This window comes from Hemitrygon akajei, chromosome 5, assembly GCF_048418815.1.
Source record: "Hemitrygon akajei chromosome 5, sHemAka1.3, whole genome shotgun sequence".
Classification (NCBI taxonomy): domain Eukaryota; kingdom Metazoa; phylum Chordata; class Chondrichthyes; order Myliobatiformes; family Dasyatidae; genus Hemitrygon; species Hemitrygon akajei.
Window position 1 is genome coordinate 34,250,206 of NC_133128.1, and position 16,474 is coordinate 34,266,679.

General features: G+C 42.4%; 1 protein-coding gene across 1 annotated transcript in view; it reads right to left on the reverse strand.

Annotated features, from left to right (window-relative positions):
• Nucleotides 1-421: 421 nt before the first annotated feature.
• LOC140727625 (NXPE family member 3-like) overlaps nt 422-16,474 on the reverse strand; it is a 28,910-nt gene continuing 12,857 nt past the window's right edge. The window contains exons 4-6 of the mRNA XM_073045229.1: nt 7,437-7,510; nt 2,954-3,163; nt 422-1,207 (exon numbers count right to left, since the gene is read on the reverse strand). Of these exons, the coding sequence (XP_072901330.1) occupies nt 654-1,207; nt 2,954-3,163; nt 7,437-7,510 (838 nt within the window). The 3' untranslated portion in view covers nt 422-653. The remainder of the gene's footprint in view (nt 1,208-2,953; nt 3,164-7,436; nt 7,511-16,474) is intronic.

Consider the following 16,474-nt stretch of genomic DNA (forward strand, 5'->3'; position numbering starts at 1 on the left):
TATTACCTAATATGTAGTGGGGGGTTGTGCTGGGGGGGAAAAGGGATATAAATAAGAGCAGATTGTAAGGGGAGGTCGGAACGCGCCTTCTCCAGCGACTCCGTCGATTCGCTGTGCCAGTTACGATTCACCATTAAAGCCAAGTTTTGTAATATTCCGGTGTTGGTTGTCTCTCTTCCTAAACGAACACAGGGCAGAATTTCAAGCCCAACATGAGTCTCTAACCTTGTTCCTGTCTGATCTTGCATGTCTAGCCATCTCTTCCTTTCAATCCCTCTGTCCTGCTACTCTGGTTTCCACCACTCTGTCAATCTACTTTGAATCCTCCCTAGTGGCACTAGCAAACTAGTTCATTAGAACGTGTGAAAACCAAATAATTGCTGAGTCAGAAATCTGAAATTAAAACAGAAAACGTTGGGAATGCACAGCAAACCATTTTTATTTGATGATAAATGGATAGTCAATGGAAACAATGCCTACATAATGTATTGAGTTACATACAGAATTCCCACTAATACTGGAACAGAAAAGAACATAGGATTATTTACACATTCCAAAACAGTTTGATTGTATCCAGTACATACTCCCTATCTGTGGAAAATTCAAAGATGATTTATCTTAAAGCAAATATTGATATATTCTTCAAATGTCCATCAACCTTTTTCAGAAGGGCACACATATGAAAGAAGTACATCCATTTCATTCTTTATAATAATTTGTGGAGGGTGTATGTTATGGGGCAGGTAGTGGGCTATGGTCATTTCCCACGCATCTACAAATGCTACATTCATGCCTGCAAATATCCTCCTCAGTACTGAATCAAGCTGATAGGAAAACCAATCACTCTGGCGTAGACTGAGGGATGGTGTAAGGGCCCGTACATTAGCCGTCTTTATTACCACTAATGTATCCGGACTCCTGCCCAAAAGCTGTAGGATTGACCTCCGGATGTACTGCAGCCTCCGAATGTACACTTCTATTGGATAAGAGGCAAAATGGACACATAAGGTAATTGCTATGACTGTATCTTTCCCTCCTCTAACTTCATCTATTTTATTTGAAGTGTACCGCAATAGCTGGCTCCAAATATTGTAGAATTGGATTGGGGGTCCATGGACACGAAATTCCACCATGATGTTGTGCTCCTTGTCTACGGCAAGGAGAGGGCCAGCATTTCCAGAAGAGCCAAGGTCAAATACTTTCAGACCTAAAAGGAATAAAATAAATGTAACTTGCTGGCCATCATTTAGTAAAATGTATACACATGTAAATGGACAACACCCTTGATTTTCAGGCTTACAGCACCAAATAGTATAAATGACTTAACACCTTGTCAATGTAATTAAGGAGCTAAGAGATACTAACCTGGCATAGGATCCTTGTCTTTGGTAGCAAGAGACATACAATAATGACAGCTCCCTCCCCTTCCTCGATCTCTTTGTCTCCATTTCTGGAGACAAACTATGAAGTGACATCTTTTATCAACCTACCAAATACAATAGCAGTCTTCACCATACCTCTTCCCACCCTATCTCTTGTAAAAAAAAAGTGCTATGCCCTTAATTCCTTTGCCTCCACCACATCTGTTCCCAGGATGCACCTTTTCTCTCCAGGACATCAGAGATGTTCGCCTTCTTCAAAGAATGAGGCTTCCCTTCCTCCATTATTGATGTTGCCCTCACCTACATCTCCTCCATTTTCCAAACATCTGCACTGCCTCCATCTTCCCACTGCCTTAACAGTGATAGAATTCCTCTTGCCTTTACCTACCACCCCATGAGGCTTCACATTCAACACATCATCCTCCAACTTCTGGCATCTCTAAACGGATTCTACTACTAAATATATCTTTACCTCTTCCCCACCCCCCTCCGCACTACTTTCCTCAGGGATCACTCCCTTCAAGGTCCCCTTGTCCATTCATCTCTCCCCACTAACCACCCTCTTGTCACTTATCCCTGTAAGCAGCCTAAGTGCTACACCTGCCCACTCACCTCCTCCCGCTCCTCCATTTGGCACCTCAAACAGTCCTTCCAGGTGAGGCAACACTTCACTTTCAAATCTACTGTGGTTGTCTATTGTGTGTAATGCTCCCAGTTTGATCCCCTCTACATTGGTGAGATCAGTTGTAAACTGGGGACACATTGTCGAGCATCTCCACTCCATCCGCCAAAAGTGGAACTTACAGTGGCCAAACATTTTAATTCGATTCCCATTCCCATTTGGACACGTTGCCAAGATGAGGCCATTCTCAGAATGGAGGAGCAACATCTTACATTCCATTTGGGTAGCCTCCAACCTGATGGCATGAATATTGATATCTCTTTCTGGTTAAAAATAATCCCTCCTCCTCCCCTCTTCTTCTTTTCCCCACTCTGGCCTTATACCTCTTCTCACCTACTTATCACAAAAAACAGAAATAACATATATTAAAAAAGTGAGGTAGTGTTCAAGGGTTCAATGTCCATTTCGGAATTGGGTGGCAGAAGGAAAGAAGCTGTTCCTGAATAGCTGAGTGTGTGCCTTCAGGCTTCTGTACCCGCTTCCTGATGGTAGCAGTGAGGAAAAGGTCATGCCCTGGGTGCTGGAGGACCTTAAGGGCTGCCTCTCTGAGACTCTGCTCAGATTGTCACATGATATTTCAAAGGGAATTCAGAAGGAACTTCTTTGCCAACAGAGTTGTGAAAAATTAGAATGGGGAGTGATTCAAAAAGGTAGAAGATGTGTTGAATGAGGGACTGGACAAACAAATGAGGGTGAAGGGTGCAGAAGTTTCTGTTGATGGATTTTTGTCGGAGGACACAAGTATGAGTATTATCACCACAGTGGACTGATGGGCTGAATGGCCTGTATCTCTAGCATTTCCTATATAATCTACCATATCAGAGACCAATCTCAAATATAACATATGAATTTAATGTACTATCCACCAAAATAAGATAGACAGATTAACCTGGAAGAGATCGAATCAAGTACGTAAACCATTGGTGCATTGTGGAATCTCCAATCAGATACATCTTCTTCCCTCGGAGACAGTCTGTAATGTTTACAGCAGTGTCAAAACGATGGATTTTACAGCTTGATGACATCCACTGGTTCTTGTAATAAAAGCCAGATGGTGATATCATTGGTTTTCCCCGGACACATTCACCAGGAACTGCAGCTAAGAATAAAGTGAACAGAAGTACAGACATTGCGGTGTAATATACATTGGACTAGTAATGCAACCGTAATTGGTTAGTCACAGTTTCAATGGCAGCGACATCTTCCAAGAAGTTTATTTAGCAATTACCACGAAGTTTGGTTTTATTCATTTACTGGTGGTGGGATTCTCTGTGCGGGTAGTATTTATTGCTCACCCACCTTTCACTTGAGATGTTGGTGAAGACCTGGTGATGACACCAAGCTCTTCTTCCATCACTTACATCTCTGGGCCTACTTCTTGGGCAAGAATTCCCCACCCCTTTCTCCTTCTTCAACCCACTTCCTCCTCTTAGACATTCCACTTTGGCATTAGGCACACTTGATTTCCATCTCTAACTGTGTACGTGACATTATTCATCTTGTCTTTACAACTCCATTCACCTACTCAAACCTCATCCCCTCTGAATGTACTGCCCTTCACTCTCCCCTCACCACTGGAGATCTCCCATCTACTGCCATCATAGCTCCCATATCCCACATTGCCCATGTCTACCTCCTATTCAAGATTCACAAACCTAACTGCCCTGATAAGCACTTTGACTTTGTCTACTCCAACCCCATTGAACTTGTGTCCACATACATTGATTCCATTTTGTTTCCCTTGGTTCAGTCCCTCCCACCTACATCTGTGACTCTTCACATGTTCTTGATCAGTTCCATGTCCCTGACCATATTATTTTCACAAAAGCTGTCCAGTCCCCATTCACTTCCATTCCCTATTAGGAAGGCCTCTAAGCTCACTGCTTCCTTCTGAAAAACAGACCTAATCAGTTTCCCTCCACCACCGCGCTCCTCCATTTGGAGGAACTGGCACTTACCCTCAACAATCTCTCTTTTGGCTCCTCTCACTTTCTCTAAGCCAGCTATGCCTGCCTTTTTGTCAGCTACCTGGACCAGTCCATGTTCCAACTCTATACCAGCAATGTTCCCTAACTCAATCTGTACTACATTGATGACTGCATTGGTGCTGATCTAATCAATTTCATCAAATTTGCCTCCAACGTCCACACTGCCTTTAAATGTCCATCTCTGACTCCTCTTCCCTCTTTTTTGATCTCTCAGTTTCCATTTCTGGAGACAAATTATCTATTATACAAATCACTGACACTCACATTTATCTTGACTGTACCTCTTTCCACCCTATTACTTGTAAATATACTGTTCTTTTCTCTCAGTTCCTCTGACTCCTCCACATCTGCTCTCAGATGAGGCTTTCCATTCTAGGACATCAAGATTTGCCTGTTTTTCCAGAAAATGGTCTTCCCTTCCACCACTATCAATGCTACATTCACACATTCTCCCATTTCCATCTGCTCTTACTTCTTCCGGCTAGTCATAACAGAGATAGGGATCCCCTTGTCCCTGCCTAACACCCCATGAGCCTCTGTATCCAGAACACCATTCTCTGTAACATCTGACATCTCCAACAGGTCGTCCATCATGCACAACTCTCCCTCCATCCCCGCCCACTTTCTGCAGTGATTGCTCTCTGTATGAGTTCCTTGTTCACTCAACCCCTCCCCACACATCCCTCTTCTGGTGCTTACATGACAAATGTCAAACCTGCCCTGTACCTCTTCCCTCACCACCAAGGCTCTAAAGAATCCATCCAGGTGAGATGACACTTCACCTGCAAGAATGTCCCCCAAGGCATTCTACTAGTATGTGAAGAGCAAGAAGATAAATGTGAGAGAATAGGACCTATCAATTGTGACAGTGGGAAAGTGTGTATGGAACCAGAGGAAACAGCAGAGTTACATAATGAATACTTTACTTCAGGATTCACTATGGAAAAGGATCTTAGTGATTGTAGTGATGACTTGCAGCAGACCGAAAAGCTTGAGCACGTAGGTATTAAGAAAGAGGATGCGCTGGAGCTTTTAGAAAGCAGCAAGTTGGATAAGTCGCCAGGACTGGACAAAATGTACCCCAGGCCTACTGTGGGAGGCGAGGGAGGAGACTTCCGAGCCTCAGGTTTTGATCTTTGCATCATCAATGGGGACGGGAGAGGTTCCAGAGGATTGGAGGGTTGTGGATGTTGTTCCTTTATTCAAGAAAGGGAGTAGAGATAGCGCAGGAAATTATAGACCAGTGAGTCTTATCTCAGTGGTTGGTCAGTTGATGGAGAACATCCAGAGAGACAGGATTTATGAACATTTGGAGAGGTATAATATGATTAGGAGTAGTCATCATAGCTTTGTCAAGGGCAGGTCATGCCTTACAAGCCTGATTGAATTTTTTGAGGATGTGACTAAGCATATTAATGAAGGAAGAGCAGTAGATGTAGTGTATATGGATTTCAGCAAGGCATTTGATAAGGTACCCCATGCAAGGCTTATTGAGAAAGTAAGGAGGTATGGGATCTAAGGGGACATTGATTTGTGGATCCATAACTGGCTTGCTCACAGTAGGCAACGAGTGGTTGTAGATGGGTCATATTCTGCATGGAGGTCGGTCGCCAGTGGAGTGCCTCAGGGATCTGTTCTGAGACCCTTACTCTTTGTGATTTTTATAAATGACCTGGATGAGGAAGTGGAGGGATGGGTTAGTAAGTTTGCTGATGACACAAAAGTTGGTGGTGTTGTGGATAGTGTGGAGGGCTGTCAGAGGTTACAGCTGGACAATGATAGGATGCAAAACTGGGCTGAGAAGTGGCAGATGGAGTTCAACCCAGATAAGTGTGAAGTGGTTCATTTTGGTAGGCCAAATATGATGGCAGAATATAGTATTAATGGTAAGACTCTTGGCAGTGTGGAGGATCAGAGGGATCTTGGGGTCCAAGTCCATAGAATGCTCAAAGCAGCTGCGCAGGTTGAATCTGTGGTTAAGAAGGCGTATAGTGCATTGGCCTTCATCAATCGTGGGACTGAGTTTAGGAGCTGAGAGGTAATGTTGCAGCTATATAGGACCCTGGTCAGACCCCACTTGGAGTACTGTGCTCAGTTCTGGTTGCCTCACTACAGGAAGGACGTGGAAACCATAGAAAGGGTGCAGAGGAGATTTACAAGGATGTTGCCTGGATTGTGGAGCATCCCTTATGAGAATAGGTTGAGTGAACTCAGCCTTTTCTCCCTGGAGTGACGGAGGATGAGAGGTGACCTGATAGAGTTGTACAAGATGATGAGAGGCATTGAACGTATGGATAGTCAGAGGCTTTTTCCCAGGACTGAAATGGTTGCCACTAGAGGACACAGGTTTAAGGTGCTGCGGAGTAGGTACAGAGGAAATGTCAGGGGTAAGTTTTTTACTCAGAGAGTGGTGAGTGCGTGGAATGCGCTGCAGGCAATGGTGGTGGAGGCAGATATGATAAGGTCTTTTAAGAGGCTTTTAGATAGATACATGGAGCTTAGTAAAACAGAGGGCTATATGTAAGCCTAGTAATTTCTGAGGTAGCGACATGTTTGGCACAACTTTGTGGGCTGAAGGGCCTGTATTGTGCTGTAGGTTTTCTATGTTTCTATGTTTCTAATGTCAGGGGTTATCTATGGTAACAGGTGCTCCTGGTGCAGCCTCCTCTATGTCGGTGAGACCCGACATAAATTGGGGGACCATTACATCTCTTTGCTCTGTCCACCACAAAAGGCAGCCATCCACTTCAGTTTGGACTCCCGTTCCCATTCTGACATGACTGCCATGAGGAACCCAACACAGGGTGCAGGAGCATTTCCTCATATTCTGTCTGGGTAGCCTCCAAACTGATATTTCCTTTCTCTTGAATCCAATATTTGGATTTGCAGAATGCTTGATTTTGTCAAAGTGATCAGGTCGAGTCACAAGAAGTGACATTCAAGCTTGCTGTAGAGCACAGAGATGGTCTACATCCATCTATCTCTCACCCTCTTTGTAGCTGCAACAAAGGTTGGGGAAATCTGGCTCTAAATACACAGAGCATAATGTTACATCCTGGAGTCCAATGAGAAATCAAACCAATCCATCATAAATAATACTAATTAAAATTCTTAAAATACACCCTAATAACCATGTCTTTAATATAATTCATGTCGCTGAATGGTTTGTATAGAATGGAAATTTTGCCTCAGTTTAAATCCTATGTGAATTCATGAATATATTTGGCTGGATAATTTGTAAATGCTTTAATCAAGCTGAACATAAAATGCTAATAGAATTCAGGAAATAACTACATGAATATTTATATTTTGTTTGGAATGGCTGAGGACTTGTAGTTCTTACCAAACTATTAACTTAATAGTAATGAATAAAAATAATCTTACGTGCCTGAGGTGAAGGTTTTACAGTTTCATAATCTCTGGTACTGGGAAGTAAAGGCTTCTTGAGATTGACTTTACTGTAAATGGAAATATTTCATAGAATAAGTCATTGCATCAATACGTAAAGAGAATGCTTACTAGATATAGCTCAAAAACATGTTCGACTATTCTCTTACTTCAAGCTGCAGTGACACTAACAAGGTAGCTGAGGGTTTCTTGTACATCCCCCATAACGAACAACACAGGTCTCATGGTTCACATCGTGTTGCTTTTAACAGCAATTGTCCAATTTCATGAACTTATCAGGAGATCCAGGTAAATGTCAGTGTTGTAGATGGCACAAATTCAGCACACCAAAAGATGGTGAGTTCCAATCTTTAGTCAAGTGAGTATTCACCATGAACCCAATGCAGTTACAAAATGTCTTCACACTAGAATGCCACAGGTGTGGGTTCTTGTTATCATAGAAACATAGAAAATAGGTGCAGGAGTAGGCCATTCGGCCCTTCGAGCCTGCACCGCCATTCAGTATGATCATGTCTGATCATCCAACTCAGAACCCTGTACCTGCTTTCTCTCCATACCCCCGATCCCTTTCGCCACAAGGACCATGTCTAACTTCCTCTTAAATGTAGCCAATGAACTGGCCTCAACTGTTTCCTGTGGCAGAGAATTCCACAGATTCACCACTCTCTGTGTGAAGAAGTTTTTCCTCATCTCGGTCCTAAAAGGCTTCCCCTTTAACCTTAAACTGTGACCCCTGATTCTGGACTCCCCCAACATGGGAAACAATCTTCCTGCATCTAGCCTGTCCAATCCCTTTACAATTTTATACCTTTCAATAAGATCCCCCCTCAATCTTCTAAATTCCAGCGAGTATAAGCCTAGTCGATCCAATCTTTCTTCATATGAAAGTCCTGCCATCCCAGGAATCAATCTGGTGAACCTTCTTGTACTCCCTCTATGGCAAGAATGTGTTTGCTCAGATTAGGGGACCAAAACTGCAGACAATACTCCAGCTGTGGTCTCACCAAGGCCTTGTACAACTGCAGTAGAACCTCCCTGCTCCTGTACTTGAATGCTGTTGCTATGAATGCCAATATACCATTTGCCTTTTTCACCGCCTGTCGAACCTGCATGCCCACTTTCAATGACTGGTGTACAATGACACCCAGGTCTCGTTGCACCTCCCCTTTTCCTAATCGGCCACGATTCAGATAACAATCTGTTCTCCTGTTCTTGCAACTGAAGTGGATAACCTCACATTTATCCACAGTAAATTGCATCTGCCATGAATTTGCCCACTCACCTAACCTATCCAAGTCACCCTGCATCCTCTTAGCATCCTCCTCACAGCTAACGCTGCCGCCCAGCTTCGTGTCATCTGCAAACTTGGAGATGCTGCATTTAATTCCCTCATCTAAATCATTAATATATATTGTAAACAACTGAGGTCCCAGCACTGAGCCTTGCGGTACCCCACTAGTCACCGCCTACCAATTTGAAAAGGTCCTGTTTATTCCTACTCTTTGCTTCCTGTTTGCCAACCAATTCTCTATCCACATGAATACCATTCCCCCAATAGCGTGTGCTTTAAGTTTGCACACTAATCTGCTGTATGGGACCTTGTCAAAAGCCTTTTGAAAATCTAAATATACCACATCTACTGGTTCTCCCCTATCCACTCTACTAGTTACATCCTCAAAAAATTCTATAAAATTCGTCAGACATGATTTTCCTTTCACAAATCCATGCTGTCTTTGTCTGATGATTTCACCTCTTTCCAAATGTGCTGTTATCTCATCTTTGACAACCGACTCTAGCATTTTCCCCTCCACCGATGTCAGGCTAATCGGTCTATAATTCCCTGGTTTCTTTCTCCCTCCTTTTTTAAAAAGTGGGGTTACATTAGCCAGCATCCGATCCTCAGGAACTAATCCAGAATCTAAGGAGTTTTGAAGAATTATCACTAATGCATCCACTATTTCTTGGGCTACTTCCTTAAGCATTCTGGGATGCAGACCATCTGGCCCTGGGGATTTATCTGCCTTTAATCCCTTCAATTTACCTAACACCACTTCCCTTCTAACATGTATTTCTCTCAGTTCCTCCATCTCACTAGACCTTTGGTCCCCTACTATTTCCGGAAGATTATTTATGTCTTCCTTAGTGAAGACAGAACCAAAGTAGTTATTCATTTGGTCTGCCATGTCCTTGTTCCCCATGATCAATTCACCTGTTTCTGACTGTAAGGGACCTACATTTGTCTTAACCAATCTTTTTCTTTTCACATATCTATAAAAGCTTTTACAGTCAGTTTTTATGTTCCCTGCCAGCTTTCTCTCATAGTCTTTTTTCCCTTTCTTAATTAAGCCCTTTGTCCTCCTCTGCTGGACTCTGAATTTCTCCCAGTCCTCAGGTGTGCCACTTTTTCTAGCTAATTTGTATGTTTTTTCCTTGGAATTGATACTATCCTTAATTTTCCTTGTCAGCCACAGGTGCACTACCTTCCCTGGTTTATTCTTTTGCCAAACTGGGATGAACACTTGTTGTAGTTCATCCATGTGATCTTTAAATGCTTGCCATTGCATATCGACCATCAACCCTTTAAGTATCATTTGCCAGTCTATCTTAGCTAATACCTCATACCTCAAACCTTTAAAGGTCTCATACTTTTAAAGTTACCCTTCTTTAAGTTCAGAACCTTTGTTTCTGAATTAACTATGTCACTCACCATCTTAATGAAGAATTCCACCATATTATGGTCACTCTTACCCAAGGTTGCTAACAAGATTGCTAACTAATCCTTCCTCATTGCTCAATACCCAATCTAGAATGACCAGCTCTCTAGTTGGTTCCTTGACATGTTGGTTCAGAAAATCATCCCGTATACATTCCAAGAAATCCTCTTCCTCAGCACCCTTACCAATTTGGTTCATCCAATCTATGTGTAGATTGAAGTCACCCATTATAACTACTGTTCCTTTATTGCATGCATTTCTAATTTCCAGTTTAATGCCATCCCCAACCTCAGTACTACTGTTATCAAAACAAGCTATATCTATACGGGCTACTTGAAAGACTTATTCAGTAAATTCCCTATCTATGCTTTAGCCACCAGCCCAGCAATATTCTCACTTTAATGATACTGTATATCCAAATTTCTTTTGACATTTTTGTACCATTACTCTTTTAGGCAGTGCATTAAAGCCATTCTGCAAGTCAATATTTTTCTCAATGTACTTGTGGCCTTTTTGCCAGTTGTTTTGAACCTTCACATTCCATTGCCAATTCCTCAACAAAGGCAAACGTTTCTTCTCATTTAATCTGTAAAATGCTTATTTTTCTATCATCTCTACTAATTCCTAGCTGCACTCTCTCCTGTCACTGTCTCTCTGGGTACCTAATGTGGCTCACATGGCTTTGAAGCAGCAAACACTTGAGCCCAGAAATGGACTTGGTTCTTCAGTTGAGGCCAAAATCATAATTTATGAAAATATTAGTTGAACTTCTTTTATTTCTATGCCTAGGATTATCTTTGTCCATTGAACATTTTTCTCAACGTGACCTGCCACCTTTAGATTCTAAGTCCAGTTAATGGGCTGACAGTTGAATGGGGCAGCCCCTTATTTGGGACAGCTCTTAAAGAACAAAAATTAACCAAGAAAGTAGCTGGGATTCCCTTTGTTTACTTGGGACACTCTGCCACTTAACTGGGACAGGAAATTGTTGCTGAACAGGTTCCAACTAGTGTCAGTTGTGTGCACTTGTTCACTGTTACACCATGCTTAGAGTGAACAGTTTTAAAATAGCATCAGTTGTGAATGCTTGTGTTATGTTATGCATTTGTGCCGATGTATACCAATTCTAAAAGCAGTGATTTTTGATACTTCTGCCATTTAAAAAAAATTAAGATCCTTGCCAAGGTGCAGAAAGGCAATCCACTATCCACTATCCACACTAGGTATCTGTGCTGATTTTGTTCATTTACGGTCAATCAAAAGAACACAGCAGCATACACTGGATTAATTCCGCTGTCAATAATTGTTAGGAACTGATACAGTATAGTTTCATTGTGTAGTAGTGTTGGTAGCATTCTAATTTGTTCTATATATTTTTTAAATATATAATTGTTACTCAGTTATACCTTTTCAAATATTTCCATGAAACTTCAGCAAATTAACTATATAACCAAATCCACTGTATAAGTAAGGGTCTGGCTTTTCCTGTGGATTTCTAAAATTGTACCACATTCTGTAAATATAATCTCTTTCAATACTTATTTCCAATGTACAATTACCTGCATGATGTTTTATCAACTTTGTTCCTGCAATTTCACTTAATCATTTTCTATTGTTGTTCCCTTGTGTTCTCTTTAATTACTGTTACTGTTTGCACTTACTGTTTACTGTATGCAATTCACAAATGCAGTATAATCATGCTCACTCCCTCTATGAACAACATTACATACAATTGAAGACGACAATAATCAGCAACAGATGGTGTCCTTCAGACTTGCAGCTGGATGAATTGCTGAAAGTTAATCCAGTTAAAAAGTAAATTTATCGATTACCTCCTTCATAGTCAAACCTCGCTCACTTCCACAGCCTCCAGGCACATCTTCCCACTTTTATCTTTAATAGGTCCTACCTTCACTCTTGTCAACCTTTTGTTCTTCACATAATTGAAGAATACTTTGGGGTTTTCCTATACCCTACTAGCCAAGGCCTTCTCATGCCCCCTTCTTGCTCTTCTCAGCCCCTTCTTAAGCTCCTTTCTTGCTACCCTATATTTCTCAATAGACCCATCTGATCCTTGCTTCCTAAACCTCATGTATGCTGCCTTCTTCCACCTGACTAGATTTTCCACTTCACTTGTCACCCATGGTTCCTTCACCCTACCATTCTTTATCTTTCTCACCGGGACAAACTTATCCCTAACATCCTGCAAAAGATCCTTAAACATCGACCACATGTCCATAGTACATTTCCCTGCAAAAATATCATCCCAGTTCACACCCGCAAGTTCTAGCCTTATAGCCTCATAATTTGCCCTTCCCAAATTAAAAATTTTCCTGTCCTCTCTGATTCTATCCTTTTCCATGATAAGGCTAAAGGTCAGGGAGCGGTGATCACTGTCCCCCAGATGCTCACCCACTGACAGATCTGTGACCTGACCCGGTTCGTTACCTAATACTAGATCTAGTATGGCATTCCCCCTAGTTGGCCTGTCAACATACTGTGACAGGAATCCATCCTGGACACACTTAACAAACTCTGCCCCATCTAAACCCTTGGAACTAATCAAGTACCAATCAATATTAAGGAAGTTAAAGTCACCCATGATAACAACCCTGTTATTTTTGCACCTTTCCAAATTCTGCCTCCCAATCTGCTCCTTGGTATCTCTGCTGTTACCAAGGGGCCTATAGAATACCCCCACTAGAGTAACTGCTTCCTTCCTGTTCCTGAATTCCACCCATACTGACGCAAAAGAGGATCCTGCTACATTATCCACCCTTTCTGCAGCTGTAATAGTATCCCTGACCAGTAATGCCACCCCTCCTCTCCTTTTCCCCCCCTCTCTATCCCTTTTAAAGCACTGAAATCCAGGAATATTGAGAATTCATTTCTGCCCTGGTGCCAGTCAAGTCTCTGTACTGGCCACTACATCATAATTCCATGTATGTATCCAAGCTCTCAGTTCATCACCTTTCTTCCTGATGCTTCTTGCATTGAAGTATACGCACTTTAGCCCTTCTACCTTACTACCTTTATACCCTTTATTCTGCTGCTCTTTCCTCAAAGCCTCTCTATATGTTAGATCTGGCTTTACTCCATGCACTTCTTTCACTGCTCTATTGCTCCAGGTCCCATTCCCCTTGCAAATTAGTTTAAACCCTCCTGAACCATGCTAGCAAACCTACCAGCAAGGAAAATGCTCCCCCTCGAGTTCAGGTGCAACCCATCCAATCTGTACAGGTCCCACCTTCCCTAGAAGAGATCCCAATGGTCCAAAAATCTAAATCTCTGCCCCCTGCACCAATTCCTCAGCCACGCATTCAACTGCCATCTCCTCCAATTCCTACCATCACTATCATGTAGTACTGGCAGCAATCCTGAGAACACCACCCTTGAGGTCCTGCTCTTCAGCCTTCTGCCTAGTTCCCGAATCTCACACTTCAGGACCTCATCACTCTTCCTGCCTATGTCATTGGTCCCAACATGTATCACAACTTCTGGTTGTTTTCCCTCTCGTACCAGGATGTCATGCACCCTGTCAGAGACATCCCGGACCCTGGCACCCGGGAGGCAACAAACCATGCGGGTGTCCTTCTCATGTCCAGAAAATCTCTTGTCTGCTCCACTGACTATAGAGTATCCAATGACGACAGCTCTCCTCTTCTCCATCCCATCCTTCTGGGGTCAGACTCAGTGCCAGAGGACCTGCCACCGTGGCTCACACCTGGTTGGTTGTCCTCACCAACAGTATCCAGGACAGTAAACTTATTATTCAGGGGAAAGGCTACAGGGGTGCTCTGCACTACCTGTCTACTCTCCTTCACTTTACCCCCTCGGACTGTCACCCAATGACCTGCTTCCGGCAGCCTAGGTGTGACTACCTCCCTGTAGCTCTCATCTATGACTGCCTCATTCTCCCTTATGAGTCGAAGGTCATCCAGCTGTTGCTCCAGATTCCTCACATGGTCTTCCAGATCACCCAGCCGCAAGCACTTCTGGCAGATATGACTCTGCGGGAGAGGGGAGTTCCCCCAAGACTGCCACATCTCACAGGAGAGGCACATCACTGTCTCAGGGGGCATTGCAAAGACTAACTGGGAACAAACTCGTCCTCCGCCTCTTCTCATCAAAGCCTCAAATCTCCACTCCTTCACTGGCCCACTCACTCATTGGCCACTTGCCACAGGCCGCTCCGCTTCAGGTAACCCTCTATTTATTTATTTGAGCTTTTCAAACTGCTTGGTCACCTGACCTCGATTGCCCAATCAGCTGCTTTCTGCTGAGTCTGAGCTATTCAAATCTTGATTTTCTCATCAACGGCTTTCGGTGATCTTTTTCAAATATACAGCAGGCTCAAAGGGTGAGTAGCCAGCTTTTGCTTTGAGTTTAATTTTAGTCTTAACATGAGAAAGTCTAAAGGATCTCTGCTCAAAATGTCGACTGCTTATTTACTTCCATAGATGCTGCCTGACCTGCTGAGTTCTTCTAGCATTTTGCAAGACTTGATTTGTCTTTTAGCCTGATTGTAAATAAGTCTAAACAGCTTACAAGAAACAATCTGAAATAATATTGCCTGCTCTAGAGTTCTGCCATCTTAAACCAGTACAATCCATTCAGATAATGATTATTTGTATTCTGCTCTGTCACATTTGGTGTGTGCATGTTCCTTGTGAGGTTCAAAAAATCTGAGTGACTGTAGAAGTTAGGGAAGGAAGTAAGCTCATGCATGATTGTTCTGAGCTGAGATATTAAACACTGGCCCTTACAGTCAGAGCATACAAAACTTATTACCCTGCACCTTTTCAAGAATTTCAGAATTCCAGTACACCCTATTTAAAATCATAAAAGTTTAATTGCCTAGTGGCAACAGAAACTGTATCACCCATGATCTAAGGACTGTGGTTGTGGTACACTTTAGGTGCAGAATGTTAATTTGACCTAGGTAGATTACACTAATAAACACTTCTGAGTGAGGCTACCAGCCACTTCCATGTGCAATCCATGTTTATGCTCTCCACCCTTTCCTGACTAGATATTTTCAAGACTTACTGGTCAAGCACTTTCTAAAGGTCTCTGGCTGTGTTACAGGGTGTATTTTGTCCTGCATTTACCAATGAATGCCTCAAAGGTGACATCACTGGAGGCTTTATCAAAATAATGACTGAGCACTCAAGTGGGTCAGGCACTTTGCGGCTGAAGGCAAAGATGTGCCCATTGTAGGAGCCATGTATCAATCCCCTATCTGCATTGAATTCTGTGTTGCACATTTACTATGTTTATTATGGTAACTGGTCATGTGAGTGGGGTGAATAAGTTCAGAATCCTTGCTTGTTTTGCGGCAGTTTGTAGCTTGGGACTGGTGGATCTATATCTTTTGCTGATCACCCGATATCACTGTGATAATGCTGAATAATGCTTAATTATGCTTAACTTACACTCGGGTATGCTTAAGTCTCATCTTTTTAAAATTATGTTTGCTAATTGCGAATTAAGGATTGAATGAAGGATTTCACTATTGTAACTGGGAGCAGGTCATGCAAGTATAACACATCCATAGTGGTCAGAAGTAGTAGCAATTATTTTTGTTTTAGTTTTGGTTTAGGTTTTCTGATACATTTCTAACAGAAAAATAATTTTCAACAGTTATACCAAATAAGCATCAGCATTCAGATGTATCCAAGAAGTTAGGATCACTGCAGCCTGGAAGAGCTTATGGCAAGTAATGAACTTTTGTTGATATATGCCGTGTGTTTGGATTTGAAACACTGTTTCGAATGGCCAGTGTTGCCTGTCCAGTTGGACTAAATAAAGTTGTAAGCTGTGTAGTGGTGTTTGTATGAAGAGTTCGATCACTTGGTTCAGTTGAAAAGTTGAAGAATTGAATTGCTTCCATTGTTGAAAAGCTGAATTGAATTTGATGTTGTTTTTTGTCTGGTTTGCACACTTGGAAAACAACATGAGTCCAGCTGGAAGCAGTGTCCTTGAAGCCAAGACTAAGAGAAATTAAACAAACTCACGATGTTGAAGGTCAATTTGTTGGAGGAAATGAGAATATTCACAAAGCCTCAGGACAGGCTGTGACCGTGTATAAGATTGAATTCAGCACACCTAAAGTGTGTGCAGCATATTACCATGCATCTGACACCACATTTCTGCACATTCAAATGGAGGCTGATTTAGCTGAGTGATACACAAGACAGCAAATATTGAGAGATAAGCACTCTCTGGAAGAACAGGTGGAACAGCTTTAAAGAAATATGGAGCAGCTTAAATTGCAGGAAGAAATAGCAGCCAAGATGG